The 19,099-nt window shown below is 37.7% G+C and overlaps 1 protein-coding gene across 3 annotated transcripts in view; it reads left to right on the top strand.

The window, feature by feature from the left end:
- Positions 1-19,099, top strand: part of NECTIN3 (nectin cell adhesion molecule 3) — a 62,911-nt gene that overhangs the window by 14,419 nt on the left and 29,393 nt on the right. For all 3 annotated transcript variants that reach the window (XM_032098314.1, XM_032098315.1, XM_032098313.1), the window contains exons 2-3: positions 9,998-10,336; positions 17,409-17,705. In XM_032098314.1, coding sequence (XP_031954205.1) covers positions 9,998-10,336; positions 17,409-17,705 — 636 coding nt within the window. The remainder of the gene's footprint in view (positions 1-9,997; positions 10,337-17,408; positions 17,706-19,099) is intronic.

The following is a 19,099-nucleotide window of genomic DNA, read 5'->3' as shown; positions in this document are numbered from 1 at the left end:
ATAGTAGGATCTTGTCTATTGCATTTCCTGGAGTATGAGGTGTCTTTATTATCATAACTACTAGTTGCTGATAACAAGTTGGAATGAAGATGAGTTACGGAGTTTTGAAGTACCTTAAGAAACTGAGTGATTGAACAGTTAAGCAAGCTGAAGTGTAGATGGATGTTCAGTGATGCCCATAAGGCATCCTTTGTGGAGGAGAGTATTAAGCTTTATGTGTATGAATTATTATAATACATAGTATTTGTATAATTGCAGAGAAGGCCTTGAGTATGTGGTGGTCGGTTCTGTGAACTTTGCCAGAGGTCTGTTTTGAAGGCAGCTGCCTGTACAAGGTCTGAACTAGGCAGTGCACTGTTGCGAAGCGTGTCCTCTGTCATGATGTTGTATTGGCATCCTCTTTGAACTTTAAGTGTAGTAACACCAGCTTTGACATTTCCTAGCCTTGAAGAGTATACTAGAATTGAAACCTTTTAAGAATAAACTGATGTCCAGAAAGTGTTAATTTTTGTGTAATGTGTGACATTGTCTGTATCGTGGAAGGCAGTTTATATATAGAAGTCAGAAAAGCTGAAGGACTAGCTGACTAAAACTTTGTGATTAGGTGTTCCGGTATATTTCCCGAATGGAATTCCTGTCATCACCTTGAACTCACAGCCCTGCAAATAAATGAAGAAATTGAGCTTTTAAAATAAATTTTAAGCAAGGAACATTAAAGTTATGTCTAAGCATAAGGTTATAACTCAGTGTATTATTGAGCGTGCTCAGAAGGAGTTACTTTTCTCAAAGCAGAAGGCTGTAATTTTTCTTAAATCTTACTTGTTGCTGAGAATAAGACTTGCTTGTAAGGAGTGATTTGAGGATGCCACAGTGACTTAACTAAGGACAAACTGAGGTTAACAGAGATTTCATGGGCACTTAAATATACAACTTTGAAGAGTTAAAAGCTTTTTACAAAACACATTATTAAAGATGAATATCTGCTTGTGGATCAGAAGACAAAAAATTAAGTCACAGAGGAGACTGGTCACCTGCTGTGAGCTGGCTGTTGTTCTGATGAAGAGGAGAACCTTTACTGAAAAAAGTAACTAAAGGATACAAACAGAAGGAAATGAGGAATATATTTGATAAGAAAGTAGGTATTTATTTGAACAAGTTGCAATATTCAAGCTAAACCCAAATACAGCTGACCTGAGGATGAAAAAAGTAGCTGAAAGTGCTCTGTTTTAGGTAAGTATGTGTTAGCTGAAAGCACTGGTGATCTGTTTCGTAGTGTATTTTAAGTTGTACTAACAGAGCATTAAAAATGAAATTAATTTGCCATTCCAGATATCTTTAGAGTTAATGTCTATTTTGTGTTTTTGTTATTTCCTTCATGCGTCACTGGGTTGGTTTCTTGATTTGCAAAGCAAGTGGAGGATGGTTTTAAACACAGGTGAAGAAACAGCAGGTTGCTAGGAAGAGGACTCAGAATGAGGCTTGTAAAAGCAGTGTATTCTGAAATCTTCTCACAGTAGTAAAGTCTGGGTGAACCCAATGGTCATGCTAGAGCAAGTGGTATAAGTGTATGGAATGGAATGTTGCAAGTAAGTTCCTGAAACAAGAACTTTTCGTTAAGTCCTTCAGCATGTGTGTCATATTGGCTAACAAGAACTTGAAGGAAGACTGGATTATTACTTTACTAAAAATGTCTGTTAATCTTACAGTAATGAAGCCAATAAAATCCTTGATCATGTGCAGGATCATCTTAGGTTAGTTTGGGAGTTTGTTTTGGGTTTTTTTAATTACTAAATATCAAACCTTTCTAAAGGTTGGGGAGGTTTGTCGTTTTGGCCAGGGTGTTCATATGAGAAATTCATGTTCTGTAGCATCAAAGGTTTTCTTTACTTCGTTGGACTTGGTTGCTTGTTTTTTGTGCTTCTACTTTTGTTTTATTTATTGCTTTACTGGTTTATCTCCTTCCTAATCTTCACAGGCATTCTCAGTATTGCAGGCATTCTCTTTTTGCAGTGTAAGTACTTCAGGACCTTTATCAGGTTACTTTTTATGAGAATAATAATCAGTTGTTCCAGTCCTTTCTTGTAGGTCATGTTTTCTAGGCCTTTGAGCACACTTTGCTTTCAGACTCTCTGGATGGCTAATATATGATGTGTTCTGTTCAAGCTGAACAACTCCAGATGGAGCCTCATTGATGTTGGCTAGAGCAAAGTATACTTCTAGATTAGCATATTCTATAGTGTCACTTTCAATTCTTGAAATGTAATCACCGTACACTTGCTGTAGCTTTCAGAACACTCTTTGCTCTCTAACCAGTTATTTAACATCCTGTATGTGTTACTTAGACCTATTCCTGCTGGCTGCTAGTCTAATTTGGACCCACTACCGCTTGAAGGGTTTTGTCTGCCTGACTGGGAGAAGTTTATGTGTAACTTCACTTGTTTCTCTGTATATAATACATTAGTCAGCAGCCCCACCAAGATTCAGATGTACAGCTGTCCTTCTGACCTCCAGTTATCTGTTACGTATTTTGGTTGTGTGTTTAAACTGGATGCTATATAGGAGGACTTCAACCTTTCCCACCAGATCAGTTTGTCAGAACTATTGACTCATCTTTTGTGTTTCAGAAGATTTGTAAGATCATCTGGAACTCTTTAACGAACTTTCCAGTCAGAGGTTTGTGTTACATTAAGGACTGCTTGTTTCAATCTCTTTTGCATATTTAGGCCTACAGCTCTGATGCTCAGGGATTTGAGTTTATTTAAATGGCAGTGTGAAGCATTCTGTGGTGGTTAGGAAGTAGTGGTGTGTATATGGATAACTTTTGAGCTACTTCTTTACTCTTACTACTAGTTTTTTGAAGGCGTGGGACTTAGAATGAGATGTTCTCCTCCAGTCCTGCTTTTGAGCCTGGCTCATTTGTTGGAAAAAGAGTACCTCATTGTCTCACTTTTTTCCTTTTAAATGAGGTGGGATTAGAAGATTTGGTTAAACAGAGTTGGAAATATTCATTACAGAAGAACTTCCAGCTGCCTCATAGCATGCCTTAACTATTAGTTCAACATGTTTTGTAAACATCTGAAAGCTTAGTATCAGGATAAACATGTATGTCTTAATTTGCTATGTGTTAATATGTATAGAAGATTACAATGTAAGAACATGTAAAATGGACATTGATGTTAATATGGTTTAAGTCAAAATTCCAGATGAAGTTTTAAAGTTCGTGGGACTTTGTAAACATTCTTAGTGAGTAGTTACATTTAAAATTTCAACCTTATAAAATTGGCTAAGAGTATCCTTCCCAACCCCATTTGAATCACGAGCCTTACATTCTTTAGCTTCCTATAGTGTCGTAGATTGTCCTGCTGCTTGATACTAAAGGTCTGTGCAGCGTGGTGGGAAGCAGAGTAGGCCGGGGCACAGGTGCTGTCTTATGTGGAGTTAAACTAGAACAGAAGGACCAGTTCACATATGAAAATGGCATTCTGAAATAAGAATGGTGGCTAACAGCCATGTCTGACTTCAAGGGCAGAGCTTTTTTTGAAGCTCCAACTCATGCCTGTATGAGTTGTGCTCAAGCTGATAAACTCTGAGTTGCAACTACTTTTTCTTTGATTTTGTGTTGCATTTGAAAGGAATAAGATGAATGTGTCTTTACAAACAGACCTGCAAATCTGCTTGTAGATAGGGCTAGGAGCTTAGAGATAGGGAAGTAACAGAAGAAAACTCTCAGTTCTAGAAGATGTTACTAATCAACATAGACTGTTGCTCAGCCAAGGCCATGTTACATTCCTGAACCTAGAGAAAAAGAACAAAGACTTAATAGAATTATGAATAGGTTTTTTTCTTTTATATAACAAAAGGGGGGGAGTGGAATGCATGTTAGAGGGGAGCGTAGAATAGGCGATTCGAGAAGTCTGTACCTTCTGAGTACCTCAGCCAGTGCAGAAAGGAAGAGGGTGTTGGGGCCAGGAATTAGGATAAAAAGGGGGTTGCATCCCCCAACAATTCAAGAGACCCCAGGAGAATGCCCCATGGCCTCTCCCTTTATTCGAATAAATTTACAGGACTTCTCTGTCTCTTTTTTGGACATAAACCTCTGGTGTTTGTGAATTAATTTTCCTGACACATTTAATTTTCCTGACTCCTTTACATTGGAGTAAAGTGTCTCTTTGAAATCTGTTCCTTTGCTCTGTGTTGCAAATGTCAGTCTTGTTGATGGTTGTTTATTGTGGAGCTGAAGAGGTTTGCATACTTTGTCATCTTTGACCCCTTTGTGCTAGGATGACAGTACTTCATCCAGTATTGCAGTACCTGGCCTTTTAACAGGCAGTGTGAGTCCTCTCTCTGGGCTCTGCTCTGGTTGCTGTCTTGCAAATAGTAGCTGTAGCCTTCCCAACAATTATTACTATTCCCTGCTCTTTCTATGTAGATACATATGTTGATTCAGCAACTAGAGAGAGTTGAGAGAAGAGCTGATGGAAGAACTGGCAGTCTCTTCCATCAGCTGTGGGGAATAAAGGAGCAGAGTGACACAAGCCTCCTGGCTCAATGGTGTGATATCTTGTCAGCTGTACCCTTAGGAGCAGCCAGATGGAGGTTCAGAGTATTTCAAAATTCTGCAGAACATCCTGTGATAGCACTTAACTGAGAATCCGTCTGTCTTGAGCTTGATGTTAGTAAAACCCTTCAGCAACAGTTAACTTTTGAGACAGCACTGAAATTAAGAGACTGACCTCTTCATGCATTCCCATGCTCAAGCAGTTCTTGTTGCCAGTCTCTTTGATTTTTAGGTGTACTTGGAAAAGATACAACTTTATGTAACTTTATTTTATAATTTTCAACTAGAAATTATGTTCCTGTTACTGTGGTTTTTTTGTAAGATGTCAGGCTAAAGTCACCTAGAGGAGAGCTGCTCATACCACTAACAAAGTTAAGACTGGATTCTCATTTTGGGTTATTTGCAGGTGTAAAAAGTTAACATTCAGAAGTTAATAGAACCATTTCCAAGTGGTGGGTTTGCATGAGCTACATCATAATGTTCTTCATTTCCTGTTGGTATTAGATAAAGCTGACCTCTGATTCAAAAGATAGAATCCCTTGAACTTCAGTAAAATGAAAAAATAACCTGAGAGCGCCTGAGAGTTTCAGCGGTCTAGGCTTCAGACTACTGAATTGCTATGCCTCATTTCACCAAAATTTTTGCATTCTGGTAGGCTTTTGTATGCGTGTTATATTGTGTGCTAAACACTGAACAAGGTTTTAAGATTTGCTCTCTGAGGTGGAAGTAATACATCCCTAGTTTTCTTATTTAAAAAAATGAGGCAAGTACTGTACAAAAAAGGGAACTTGAGCTGAGTCCTGTAAATGCAATGTTTATGGTTGCTAATCTTGCACTGTTTTTTAATCCCAGCTCGCTTTCCCCCAAAAGACTTGTTGACAAACTAGCGCTCCAAGCAAGGGTTGTGACAAAGCAGATCCTTAGGTAAGAGTAACACTGGGTTGTAATACTATCTCTTTGATGTAAGTGCAGTTTTTTCCTAAGTCCTTTCTTAGCACTTCTAATTGGAAGCTACTGTTGAGGCATTTTGTACTACTTAATCTTGAATCTCTTCCATTTCTTGGTTCTGATCTTTTTTTGACACAGTAATTTGATTGTGCCCTGGTGGTCAAAAGACACACTGACTTCGTCCCAGTCATTTAAGCATATATTTTTATAAAGCCTCAAGTTGAGGTTTCAGCTTGTTTTCTGCAGTCTCTTAAAGCTATTTGCTTTTCCAGCTAAGCAAATCTCAAAATGCCACTAGATTTGTGCTCATTGCATCTGTTACATTGCCACTTGTGATTGAGCTAATTCAGAAGGTTAAAACAGGAAGAGAACAAGTGAGGTTTTGTAGGTAGGGGTCTTTTAGGTACCTGATGAGTGCTGACACAGGAGGAGGAGGACTGCAAGAATAAGCTTTCTGATGTCAGCTGAAGTTAAACTGACATAACGATAATGCTTAGCCTGATCTTAAGAGTGTTCCATGGGAAGGTCTACTGACATGGCAACTTGCTGTCACCAAAATGGGATGTTCTTATTCTGAGCCATTCTTGATTGGAACTCAGAGGAGTTCCCTGCCACTAGTGTATGCTAAGGCCACATATCCATGAGCTGAATAACTTGCGGATAGAGGGCAAAAAATTCAGTTTTCTGCTCTTCTGTAGTTTGGCCATGTTGTCTTGTGGAAATAGTTGGCAGGTTATGGGAAATCAGTGGCTAGAAAGTGTCAGTATGGTCACCTTGTCTTGCCAGAAGTGTGCTGTTAAGTGGGTAACAAAATGCATTTCTTTTATAATTAGACTTGCGCATGGCTGCTTCATATAGAAAATCTAAATCTGTTTATTGCAAAATATAACAAGCCTGTAAATCTGGAAAATATTCTGTCATTTCATAGCATGAATACTTTGTTGTTTTAAGAAGGTTGTTCATATAATTCATCAGTATCTTTTCTTCAGTTAGTGGTACAAGCTTAATTAAGAATTGATATTGAACAGATTGTTATCATGGTCAGCATTTGATAGCACCTAGTTCTGTGGCTTTTAATGCTAGAAGTGAGCCTTAGGGATTTGTTTGGTTTTGTTTACTCTTCAAACTTTTTGTCAAGTTATATGAGTAGAGTCAGTGCCTTGCTGTTTCAGGTAAGATCCTTGACTTTATTGCCGGCATGGCATTGGATCACTGTGATCAAAAATCAGTTGGTGCATAGGGACTTAGCTAAAATTGAATCATGTAAAGGTGCCTGAGATGGTGATGTCATCAGGCTGCATGTGAAACAGTACAGAACAATCTTACGTCTTCCAAGGGAGCAAAAAGGAAAGGGAAGGCAGATCTGTAAAAACTTGGAAAAATATAAAGAAAAAAGTAAGAAAACCTTGTGATGCTGTGTTTACCTTGAGAAGTTACAAAACATCTTAATTACTGATTGAATACAAAGTGTATCCATACGGTTTGTTGAGGATGACAGACTTAAATACTGTGAACGTGAAGCAGAGAAGGTCAGATTTCAGTATTAGATTTCAAGAGGAAGAGGGCTAGGCCTCATTAAAACCAGAAATGTATGTCCTATGTGCTAGTACTTTGGATCAGTTAAGGACCTGAATAGGGTGGTCTTGAAGTGTCTTGTTCTTCAGAACCTTGTGCATTGTAAGCCTCTAAATGTGTTATTTTGGAGGAGACATGTAGCTCATTATTCAACTACAATCTGTGAGCAAAATACTGACTCTTGAGTGGAAGTCTTTATATCAAAGGAAATACTTACCTTAGAGTCTTGAGTCTTGGAGAGCCCTGAATATCTGCATGGTAATTAGCTTGCTAGTTTGAACTATTAGCTTGATTGCTCTGCAGCTAAAGCTAGTTAAAGAATAACTGGATGGAGATTAAATCAAGAGATACTGTTCCAAATTAAATATGTTGCATTGCATTGGCACTTCAGATTTAAGCTGTTTCTAGAGCTTTAAACACTTTGGAGTCTATATGCTGTTGTGTGAGCTTTATGTAAGTTCAAGTAAAATGATCCTCATAGATAAGCTAATTTTTTTTTTTTGGTCTTTGTAGTGTGAACATATGTCAGAAGATGAGATAAATGTAAAATTGTAAAATTTGGAGTAGTGATCTGTTAGCTCTACCTCCCTTGCTGGAAGTGAAGGAAAAAGATCTAACTGATCAACTAAAAGTATGTTTATGTCTATAAATATATATGGGTCCTGCTCAGTTCACTCTGTAAATCTTGAAAATAGCAGCAATGAAGAAGTTTGACTTCTGAAAATATTCATGTAATTCATGTGAGAACACAATGTTCTCATTGCGCAAATGAGCTGTTAGAAGTATTCCTTGGTGGGAAAATTGTGGAGTGTTGACTTTTTAAATGTACTATGGTCATTTTGATGTTAAAGCCTCCAATTACTGGGAGCAGAGTTGTCAAAAAAAAAAAAAAGGAAACAAAAAAGCTTGTGTTCAATTAACTGGGATGTTTTTCCAGTTCAGTTTGTTACCTTCCCCAGAAGTCTGAGCAGTTTTTTTAAGTTCACTTGTGGGGGCTTTTCTATACTAAGTTGTTTGGGCTTATATATAGCTAATCACTATGTTAAAGCTTAATACAGGTTAATTCAGTAGATTTAAATGTTGCAAAAAGCTGATTTCTGAATGAAGGTGTGTTTTTAATTACATTACTTAAAATACATTACAGAATATGTATATCCTGTACATTCTGAAATACATTTCAGAAATGTAACTTGTGAGCCTTATTTATAAAGTAGAAAGCAATAGTCAAATACTTTTTAAGGAGCACTCCACCTTATGCTTAAATGTAGTGATGGCAAGTGGAGACAGTTTGGGCAGAACTCTGCACATGCCAGTTTGCAAATAGTTTCCCTCTTTCCAGTGTCTGTTACCATAATGTGTTAGATAAGAGGCATGAGGAGAATAGCCAGAATGTTCTTCCTCTACTTGTCATGGCAGATATTCTCTACATGAAACATATTAGGAGTTTTCTTACTTGCTATTTTTTGTCCCCTCACAAGCCCCACTTAGCCACTGATGCATCAACAATATTGATCTAAAGTTCTGGCTTAGTTTGATTTATTTGTGTAACTTAAGGTGTTCATCCTATTGATGTTAGGCAGTAGTTTTATACTGAAGAAATCCATAGCTAAATCACTTTTTTGGGTGACTTCATTGACTCAGAAATGGTTTGAACAATGAAAAATCAATTGATGGGAAGCAGAGAGCTATTAACAATGGACTTGTACGTAAAGGTGTATAGAGATATTTTGCCTGAACACATGGCTTGCCTTTTGTGTGAACTTGGTGAGTGAAAAGGCAGCTCATGTCTGAAGTTGAATGACTTCTTCATGCTTAGGAGAACGGGGCTACTAAAATTTATACTTGGCTTTTGCTTCATGGGTGAACTTCCCCAGTAACATCCTGGATATTGATTTGGTATCTGAGGAGTGAATCAGCATTTGAAATAGCTCTGTTAAAATCTCAGCGCCGGAAAAAGAAATACACTGTGAACTAAGAGTTTGGTTCTTTTTCGTCAGGTTAGTTTGCTCTGAGAGAGCTAATGAGTGAAGTTTCTGGAGCATCTGTTTGGCAGAAGAAATTGTGAACCTGTGTTACATTGAACTGCTTTGTCCTAGTGGATTTCAGTTTTTGAAAGGAGGGTGGTGTAAAATGCTGAGTTCAGAATGTAGTTGCTACTGTGGAAGGCATTTTAGGTATTAAACAGAAATACATTGAATCCTAAGCAAGTGCTTGACTATGCCTACTCTTGCTTATTTACTGTGTGAGAGAAGATCTTGTGTAAAGACACCCCACCAGAGTGTAGCAGAAAGATTGCATATGTATGATGGTAATTGTCTTCATTAGGAAGTAGAGTAGGAAAGTTCAAGTTGAGTTCTTTGAGTGACTATCATTGTAAACATGGAGGTTTGTGGGATTTTGATAGGGGCTTTTTTGTTTGTTTTTTTAATTGTTGCTTTGCTTTTGAAGTATTTACTGGTATGGTAAGTGCTAGAAGTTTCACTTATTTCTACTTAAAAAGATACGACTTAATAAAGATTATTTAAGGAGAAACGCAAGTGTAGAAGTTTAACTTAAATTTTTGCATGATGCTCTGTATCAGTAATCAGACTGCTAAAAAGTAACATGTCTTGTTACTGGTTTTTTGATAAATGTGAATCAACAAAATGTTCATGTCTAGTTAAATTCCCAAAAGACTGTTACACAATTGTCAGGTCATTTTTCCATGAAGTTGTGTATTAGTGGTAGTATTCTCTGAAAAATGGTTGATCTGTGCCTAGCTTTGATGGTTTTGCTTGAAATACGTTTCTGAAGTATTTCCACACTGTTGTGAATCAGTTATTCAGAAAAAAGTGGGAATTCTCTTCTAAAAAGGTAAGCTAATTACTGAAGAAGGCTTCCTTCTTCTGTAGCAACTAACAATTGCTTTGTTTTTAGGTGCCTTAGCTGGACCAGTTGTTGATCCACATGTGACAGCAGTTTGGGGGAAGAAGGTTGCACTGAAATGCATAATTGATGTAAATGAAACAATAACACAAGTTTCTTGGGAGAAGATAGATGGTAAAATTTCACAGACTATTGCTGTTCATCACCCTGAATATGGAATATCTGTTCAAGGAGAATACCAAGGAAGAGTGGCATTTAAAAACTACTCACTTACTGATGCAACAATCATCTTAAAAAATGTAAGCTTTTCTGATGCAGGAGAATATATTTGCAAGGCAGTTACATTCCCACTTGGAAATACACAGGCGTCAACAACTTTAACAGTACTAGGTAAGTCAGCTGCTTTTTGAAATGAGAAAAATTCTTAACTTACTAGTAAGTTGTATTTTGCCATTTAACTTAATGCAAAATATGTGTTTGCTGGTCTTTCATTACAGGTGTGTTATTTTTACGAATGTCATAGAGGAGACTTCTTTTGGGTCTTGTTTTTTTAGAACTTGACTAGTTATTAAAAATAAATATTTTTTTAATAAATTTTAAAAAAGCTCCTTTTTAGGCATTGTGCTTATACAGACATTTAGTTTGTATTAGTACAGTGCTTTAGAACTTTGAGACAATGTTGATACCAGGGACTTGTGTGTATGTGCTGAGAAGCCGCTGAACATGGCTTTAGCTACCACCTTGGCTGAATTCCCTCACAAATTCCCTCAGTTAGTACTAAGTAGTCACTGGTCTTCAGAAAAAGCAGGTATTTCTAAACCCCGCTGATGACTGGTTGTCTCAGTGAAATAACCCATCATCTGTAATTAGGTTAGAGTTCCTAGTGAGGTGGTAGATGTCCCATGCCTGGAAACATTCAGACGGGACTCTGAGCAGCCTGGTGTAGTTGAAGATGTCCCTGCTTATTGCTAGGGGATTGGACTGGATGACCTTCAAAAAGTCCTTTCCAACTCAATTGTATGATTTTATAGATGTGTTGCTAACATGATAGTTTAATATAGCTGCTTGGGACTGGTAGTGTAAACTGTTCTTTGCACAGTGTAAATGTAAAGCAAAACTGTCTAGATGACTGCTGGGAGTTGTGGGAAGAGTCACTTTAAGCTCTTGACTGCTTGTGGATAGTCATAATGTGAAGCTTTTATAAACTTGGGGGTTTGTTTACACTAATTTTGTCCCTCTTGTTGAGGGTTGAGTATTGCTGTCATAAGGAATTAGTGCTGAAGTGCTAGTAACTCGGGTGTTACTGCAGTGTAAGGTAATATGATTACTCTGGAACTTGAAAGCCTGTTATCAAATTGCCCTCTCCTTAGAGTAGTATCCCTCTTGTACTAGTGTAAGGTACTTCTGTATCTACTGCCAGGAGTCCAGTGATATTTTCTGTAGCTGAGGTGGTCATCAATACCTACTTCTGTAAGCAAAAATGCTTTTTAGGATCATCTCTTAGTCTTCAATACCTGCTTTTCATAGTAGTAGAATATTCAATGGGATTAATCAGGTGGCTTTAGCACAGGCTATAAACTGGTTTTCACCACAAGGGGGAGCAAAATAAATGCATCAAAGCAACTGACTTAATCCAATTTGAAACCATTAACTTGACCAAAATTCTATGTGATGCACAAAGCATGTGGTCTTATGGCTCTCTTTTTCATCTGCCTTCCATCTGTACTGCAAGTGGCTGTCTGTGGTTATTGTAGCAGTCTTTTGACTTCAGGTTTCAGCTATTGTGCTTTACCAGTTAGCAGTGGGAAGTTCTTACTGTCTTGCCTCATCTTTTCTAGTCAGTTCCTCTTCCTAAGATTACTTCTTTTTTTCAGATCACATTAGTAGTTGTGTCCATTTTGCACTTGTAATCTCAGGTATTTGGAGGAACTTGGAAAGCACATGTATGTCCTGTGTGCTTATTATTCTACATTTGAAAGTGTAGAGGGACCACAACTGGTTTCATTAGATATGTGTTATGAAAAATTGCAGTTGAAATAGGCAAAGTGTTGGTCAGGCGTACAATGGTTCTGATCATAGCTTTTTTCATCATTGATGTAGATGGTTGCCAATTGCTATAAGTCTCTCAGGATTTGGTATCAACCTCTAAATGGCAAAACCCAGCTGTTACTTGGCAAAGATGCCTTTCCATCCTAGCTAGCAGCAGCTTCACTTGCATGTACCGCTAGGTAGCCAGCCCTCTGTTGGACTTAAGCTCTTTGGCCTTACAGTTTTCTTCTGTCCTTCTAGAAACTTTTTGCTGCACTGACATGCAGGCTTAAACAGTCAAAATACTGGAAGTAATGATTTTCAGAATATGCTGTAAATTAATGACTTGTGAACTTTGCTGGCCTGAACTCAGCAATTCAAGCTCATCAGAATCTTAGGGCATGCAATAGCTCTAATTTAAATCTTAATGTGACTTAAAAAATCTTCAATCTGACTGCATTCTCCCACTGGTCTAAAAAACTCTCCCTTAAGTAAGGAAAGAAGTTCCTGTCCTAATGCTGAGGCTGTTTCCAGTTGAAGCAGGACTGCCTTTTTTCCTAGTCCCTGTCTGTTCTTATTTAGCAAAGAATTTGTTTCCTTCCCATGTGTAGTGGACATACTTAATCATGTAGTAGATGCTTTTGCACTGTAAAGTAGAGACACTGAAGACAAATGGAAGGAAAAATTAAGTTCAAGGTAAAATGCCCTGTGTTTTGCCACAGTGCACTGATCGTTTAAGACCATATTTAGAACCTCTTCTGCGCCCTGAGTTTAACAGACTTGCCGTGTTTGGTGACTTTACCCACTCGCAGTTTGCTTTGCTTACTGCTTCATGTTGTCTTAAGGAAATGCACTGTAAAGAAGAGGTTAACACAGTGAAAATATGAAAATGCTTTTAAGGTCAAACAGATATATTGAACTTTGCTAAAACTTTGGTTTGTTAAACTTATGCAAAAAATGGCAAATAATTTTTGTGTCAAGCTGTTGGTTTCCCAAGTTGCTGACCAAATGAGGCAAACTGAAGTCTCAAGGCAGAAGAGATGCCTTGTCACAGGGTAGCTTGCGGAGCTGACATAATTTTTATGTTCCTAACTTGAGTGCTGTCCATGACTATTTTAAGTACTTGATTTGGTTTGACTCTGTCTTGCTAAGTTGGATTTCTCATCATGGGTATTGATAAAGTAGGTCGTCTTCTTCTGCAGTCTAGCTCTTACCAATGCTACAAGTGAAGGATGTGTCAAAGGTATAGGTCTATCACGATGTGAATTAGATCCCAGACACTCTAATGCAGAAATTCTTCCAGTTAGGAATTAAAAGATGATGTGTGTCAGGCAGTATAGACACTGGATCCTCTCAGACAATTCTAATGAAGTAATGGTGTTCGAGAAGTGCTAGTTGATGAGATGTACATGTTCTTAAGTACTACGGAATAAATACTCTGGGCCAAGAAAAAATATCAAGTAGATGACAAATTAGTGAACTGACTGGCCTTAAGACAAAAAAGCAAACCCCCCCCCTCCCCCCCCAAAACTACTAAAACAAGAAAACAACCTTAGTAAGTTAATAATTAAGCATTAATTAGCAAACAGGATAAGGTACACAGAAAGATAGAGCTGCTGATTTTGAGGCAAGAGAAAATAAGAACTTGAAATATTGTTTTGGAAAGAGGTTAATCAAGTACATGTCAGTTGTGATGAAGGGGATGACAATTCCCAGTGTCATGCTGTTGCCAAGGAACTAGTGAATTTAATGACAGGAAGAAATAATCTTTTTTGTGTTGTAATCATGCCAATTTCATCCAGACCTCCTGTGCCCAGTATGCGCAGAAGCAATTGAAAAAGGCTTATGAAGTACATGAAAACCAAGAAGCAGCTTTTTTTCTTCAAAACATAATGCAGTAGGATTTAAGGCTCTTGTCTGGATGCTGTATTATGTTATTTTTTTGTAAAGAAGTGTCAGGACTTAAGCAGTGAGAGATTTCTGATTTGTCCATGTTGAACATAAGGTGAAGGTAGAATAAGCAGGGTTAAATTAGGTGGTGGTCATGAATCAGTGAAAGGGCAAGCACAGATTGGCAAATGAGTTGAGACCTTTTGAACAGCTGCACATCTAGCTTCCATGCTTCACCCATCACATCTTTAATATTCAAATGCAATTCATGCCATAATGTTGCTTTAGATGGAACTCTTCCACTGTGGAAGCAGGTCCTGCTTTTGGCTCTTAGGGGGTTAGTCTCTTCCTTTGCCAGACATTGTCCTCACCATATTTTTCATTTGACCTGAATAGAGCATAATGTTTCTACTGAGTGGCTGTAGTAGCTTCTCTAATGCTCTTCCAGCTGCCTCATGTGTCCTCCACCAACACTGTGAGGAGTGAAAGTCACTGAAAATCACATGATTGTGTGATTCATGTGGCACGCTGAATGGTCCTGGGATAAGAGGACTGCATATAGAAGTTACACTTTCAAAAAAAAAAAACCAAAACCACAAAAAAAACTTCCAAAGCTCATACTTTTTGGGTGATCTCTTTTCCAAACTGAAAATGGTAAAACTGTTTCACACTGTGAGGGATGAGATGCCAATGGCCCCTTGTAATTATGGATTCATTCACCAGATACTTCTCTTAATCCATGGCTGAAACATCTAGAAAGGCCATAGAATAAGTAGCTGGGCTTCTGCTGGTTTTGCTTCAGTTGCTGGGACAAAGTAGTCCTAAATGATAAACTATAGAAATAAGTATCCTAACAGCAGCTGCTTTCCATTTTTCAGTATGCAGCTATTTAGTTATCTTGCAGTTGGTGTGTAGTACAAGAATCACAATTTATGGGAAGATGTGACAGTAGAAGCCTTTTATACATTTGTGATGTATAAAAAAACTAGAGCACGGAAACACATAGGACTGGGAATAAGTATATTTTATGAGGCTGAGTAGTTTTGAATAGTTCACCTTTGTCTCTGGTTGACAAGTGTAAAACTAAGTATTACACAATGAACTCTAACAAATCTCTGGTATCACTTGAGAAAGTAGGTTTTTTCCTTATAATGATAATTATATATATAAATAGGAGAAAGTAGGCATTTTAAATTAGTCTATCATGCTTTCTGGCTAGTTGAAGACTTTAAGAGTCCAGTACTGACTAGTCTGCTTTGGGTCTGGAGATGTCTGCAACTAAGAGTTCTTGTTTACTTACGTATCCTTTCACAAAGAGGTGGAGGAAAAATTATGTAGTTGCATACTTTTTTTAAAAAGAAAAATCAAAGGAATAGAACATATCAAGCTTTTATTCCTATTAGTTGAAATTATTGGAGTCTACAGTTTTGGCATGAAATGCTAATGATAGCTGCTAATTTAGTTGATTTTACTGTTACGGAAATCTTGGGAAGGAATACAGCAAAAATTAGAATCTTCATGCATGTAAAACTCTAAATATAAATTTGGGTGTTTACTTCTGCATTTTAGTAATACTACAGAAGCTATTGAAGAAGTCACTACCAGTGAACGAGGCAGTAGTGTTCATGTTAAATCAGGAAAACCAAATTGTGGGTCAAATAACAAAGCTATGTAAAGGCTTTTATCCAGATGATACAATGCCTCATATGTACATCAGTTCAGATATCCAAGCTTATTGCAGAAAGCGCTAGCTGTTGCTGGTGTTGGAGAGCAGGGAATCAGATTTTTAAAGAAGCTCTATTAGAAATGCTTCAAGATCTAGAAGAGTGAGTGTGGAACTTGGCAGAAAAAAACTGTTATTGGTTTACTTTCAGTAGGGTTACTAACAGATCTCAGAGGGCAGCCATTCAGAGAAACAAAGTAGAAAATAATTTGCTCTCAGTATCTGCCCAAACAATCTTCAGTTTCATAACAATTTCTATTCTTCAAGCACTTCTAAGCACAGAACAGAAAACTCATTTTATAAGGTTATCCATTTAATAGTTGCCTTTCCCTTTAGCATAGTTGAGAAATAATAAACCACCTGTTTCAGACATGAGCAGTGTTAGACTGAGCAGAAAACAATCAAAAACTGATCTTGGCACTGAAGGGGCTCAAGCTGAAAATATTTGGTAGCCAGTTATCTTTGGAAGGTGTAGGTAGTTGGAGAACTTGCCAGGTACTGTGAACTTTGCTCTACTCTGTTACAAGATGTGTGTGTGGGTCAGCTTCAATTTATTGGAAAGAAATTCCATGATCTAACCTTTCTCCTTCTTCTTGGATGCTGAAAGGCACAGAAGTTGCAAGACTTGTCTCTGCTTTGTGATTAGTGAGGGCTGATCCACTGAGGTGGATTCTGAAGCATTATGGTGAGTAGCAATGACCTCCATTCAGAGGACTTCGGTAGCCAGATTAGAGCGAAGGACCAGGATTGTGGAATAGGCTGGTGCACTACTGCAAACCTGTCCCTTACAGAACTGGTAGCACAAATGGGCCAGTCTAAAACAGCCCAGCTATGGTTTGTATCTGAAGCACCAGGTAGTTTTTCCGACTTGGGCTGCAACTGGTGGGTGGCTCATACAGGGCTGAAACAGATTTGCTAAATCAGAAGGAAATTTTTTAAAAGCTTTTTAGTCTATGGCTTTCAACAGTAGACTCGTACATGAGGAACTCAACTTCCTTCTAGAAAAAGGTGTGTTCCCCAAGTCTCTAGACTTTTGGGGTGAGCAGTGGCTTTACAAAAAGGAGATCACATCCTTCCATGTGCAGATTTCTTTAGACTTAGACTTAGTATTGAGTTCCATTTTTTAAACTTTTATAGGGATTCATTCACAAGAACATGTGTGTGTATATATATATATATATAGGCAAAATTTTATTTTATATAGAAACAATTACTTTGTATATTGAAAACTTAGATAAATTTTATATACAATTATGTGTATTTGTACATATTACGTCCTTTATTTGATGTGCAGTATGTATATATAATGAAGGTGCAGCATGGAAGTAATTTGTATTGTACTGATCAATAAAAGCTTAAACTCTTAATGTTGGGTGTTAGAACTCTGAAGTAGCTTTCAAGTGGCACAAACTGACAGATTAATTTTGAATGCTTGAAAATGCAGCAGAATCTAAGCTTTTTGAAAAAAAACCTGTGGTGTAATTTCAATCTAATACCTTAAGCTCTCTGTTGTCAGACACTGCAACTGGAGCACCGCAATTGGCATTTTGGACCTAACCACTCTGGAATTCCCTGACAGTGCATTAAATGTAGTGAATGAACAACACTGAACTTGAATGAGTGGACAAGGGGGGATAGTGTCATTAGGCCAAAGCCTTGTAGAGCTATAATCTCTTGAGATATGCGTGGTCTTATGTCTAGGATGTCTGATTAACATGAGCATTTGCAAATGGATTAGATTTTGTCTAACTTTTACATAGTGACAGTTTCAAAGATGTGGAGTCTTTCTTGTTTAAATCTACTTTTTCTCCTTCTTCTTAGTTGAACCTGTTGTGAGCTTAACGAAAGGACCAAACCCTCTAATAGATGGTGCAAATAGGACAATAGCAGCCACTTGTACAGCAGCCACTGGAAAACCTGCTGCACAGATTGACTGGGAAGGAGGCCTTGGTGAAATGGAATCCACCTCTACTTTGTTTCCAAATGAAACAGTGACAGTTGTAAGTCAGTATGTGATTGTCCCGACACGATTTGCAAGAGGAAGACACATAACTTGCATTGTGAGGCACCCTGCCTTTGAAAAGGAGATACGATACCCTTACATGCTGGACATACAGTGTAAGTATTCTGTGAGGTAATTACTGCCTGGTACATATCTTGCAACCACCCCCTTAATCAGTGTATACCTTGCACAGAAAGGAGATGAGCACTTTCTGCTTCAGGAAAATAAAGGAAGTGAAAACCATATAGAAAATCTGTGATAAGGGGCAGGTCAGGCAGGAGTAAAAGCCTAGGGTCTCTGTATTGAAAATAAAGTAATGAAGCTAGAATACTGTTACATTTCTACTGTTTTGGATATTGAATCATGGGTAAACATGGGGGTTGATCCATAAGCTGTTTATAGTGTCTTACAATTTCAGCAGAATTAAAAAAGAATGCTAATGAAGATTCATGTTTGAGATGTTAAGTTGAAAATAGATCTTGTGGTGGTCAATAAGTTATTTTCAGGTTATTCACCAAACTTTGTCCACTCTAACTAGTGTAAGGAAACAAGAACATAGTACATACATGCCTAGCGTTTGTTATTCTGCTTCCGATGGCTCATATAATTCAAATCTGTACCGGCCTTCTTTAAAAAATTTATGGCTTTTAAAACACACGAATGCAAAGCAAGGTGGCTTACAATGTTGCTTAATTAAAACCAGTTAAGACAAATAAGCTTTAGGCATGTGGTCCATTTGTTAGACACTGCATATATGAACAAAACCAACTATTTTCACGTTGTTCCTTGGTGTTCTGTCTTGGCTGTGTGCTGCTTTAAAGTTCCTAAATCACAGAAGTCTGTCAGTTCAAGCAGAACAAATGTAGTGGCTGGAAAAAGTAGATTTGGCTGTTTTGATTTGACTAGAATTTGATTTTGCTTTGGTTTTGTTCTGTTTGGTAAAGAATCACTTATTTTGGCATAAAATAATGATTAGCACTGCTTTATTTTATTGATCTTGAAATGAAGTTCTAGGTTGGAGGGCCATTGATACAGAAATAAAACTAAAGAGGATTTGTTCCCATCATTGTCTCAAACAGTGAATAAGAGAATTGTTTCCTGTTGAAAGTAAAGTGAGGATGCAAGTTGGTCTTAATATTTTTAGCTGAGATTAGCGTTAATGCATGTTTCAGAATTTCTAACAAAATTGTATAGTAAGGTACACAGCAGCAAATGAGAAGCAGTGTGTGCTCTTCAGTCTTCCCTGACACATAGTAGCTTTGCAACTGCTCCTCCATCTCCGCTTCAGAGCTTGTCCCAAATCATACTGGTTCATCTGTTCCTTGGCTTTTGAATATTTTGCCAAGGCCTCTCTAAAATCACCTCCTGGCTTCTTAGAGCCATAAAATAATTCTACATTTTGATGCCAATGGATAATTTAATCTTTATAGTTGGCGTCTGTGAATTTCTTGGTGATTTCCTAATTACCTGCTTTCTCCCAAGGTTGTTTCTGATCCTTTGCTGTATCTTT

Source organism: Corvus moneduloides, chromosome 2 (assembly GCF_009650955.1).
Source record: "Corvus moneduloides isolate bCorMon1 chromosome 2, bCorMon1.pri, whole genome shotgun sequence".
In the NCBI taxonomy this organism is placed as follows: Eukaryota; Metazoa; Chordata; class Aves; order Passeriformes; family Corvidae; genus Corvus; species Corvus moneduloides.
Note: the sequence above shows the minus strand (reverse complement) of the source record. Positions and strands in the feature narration are given on the sequence as shown.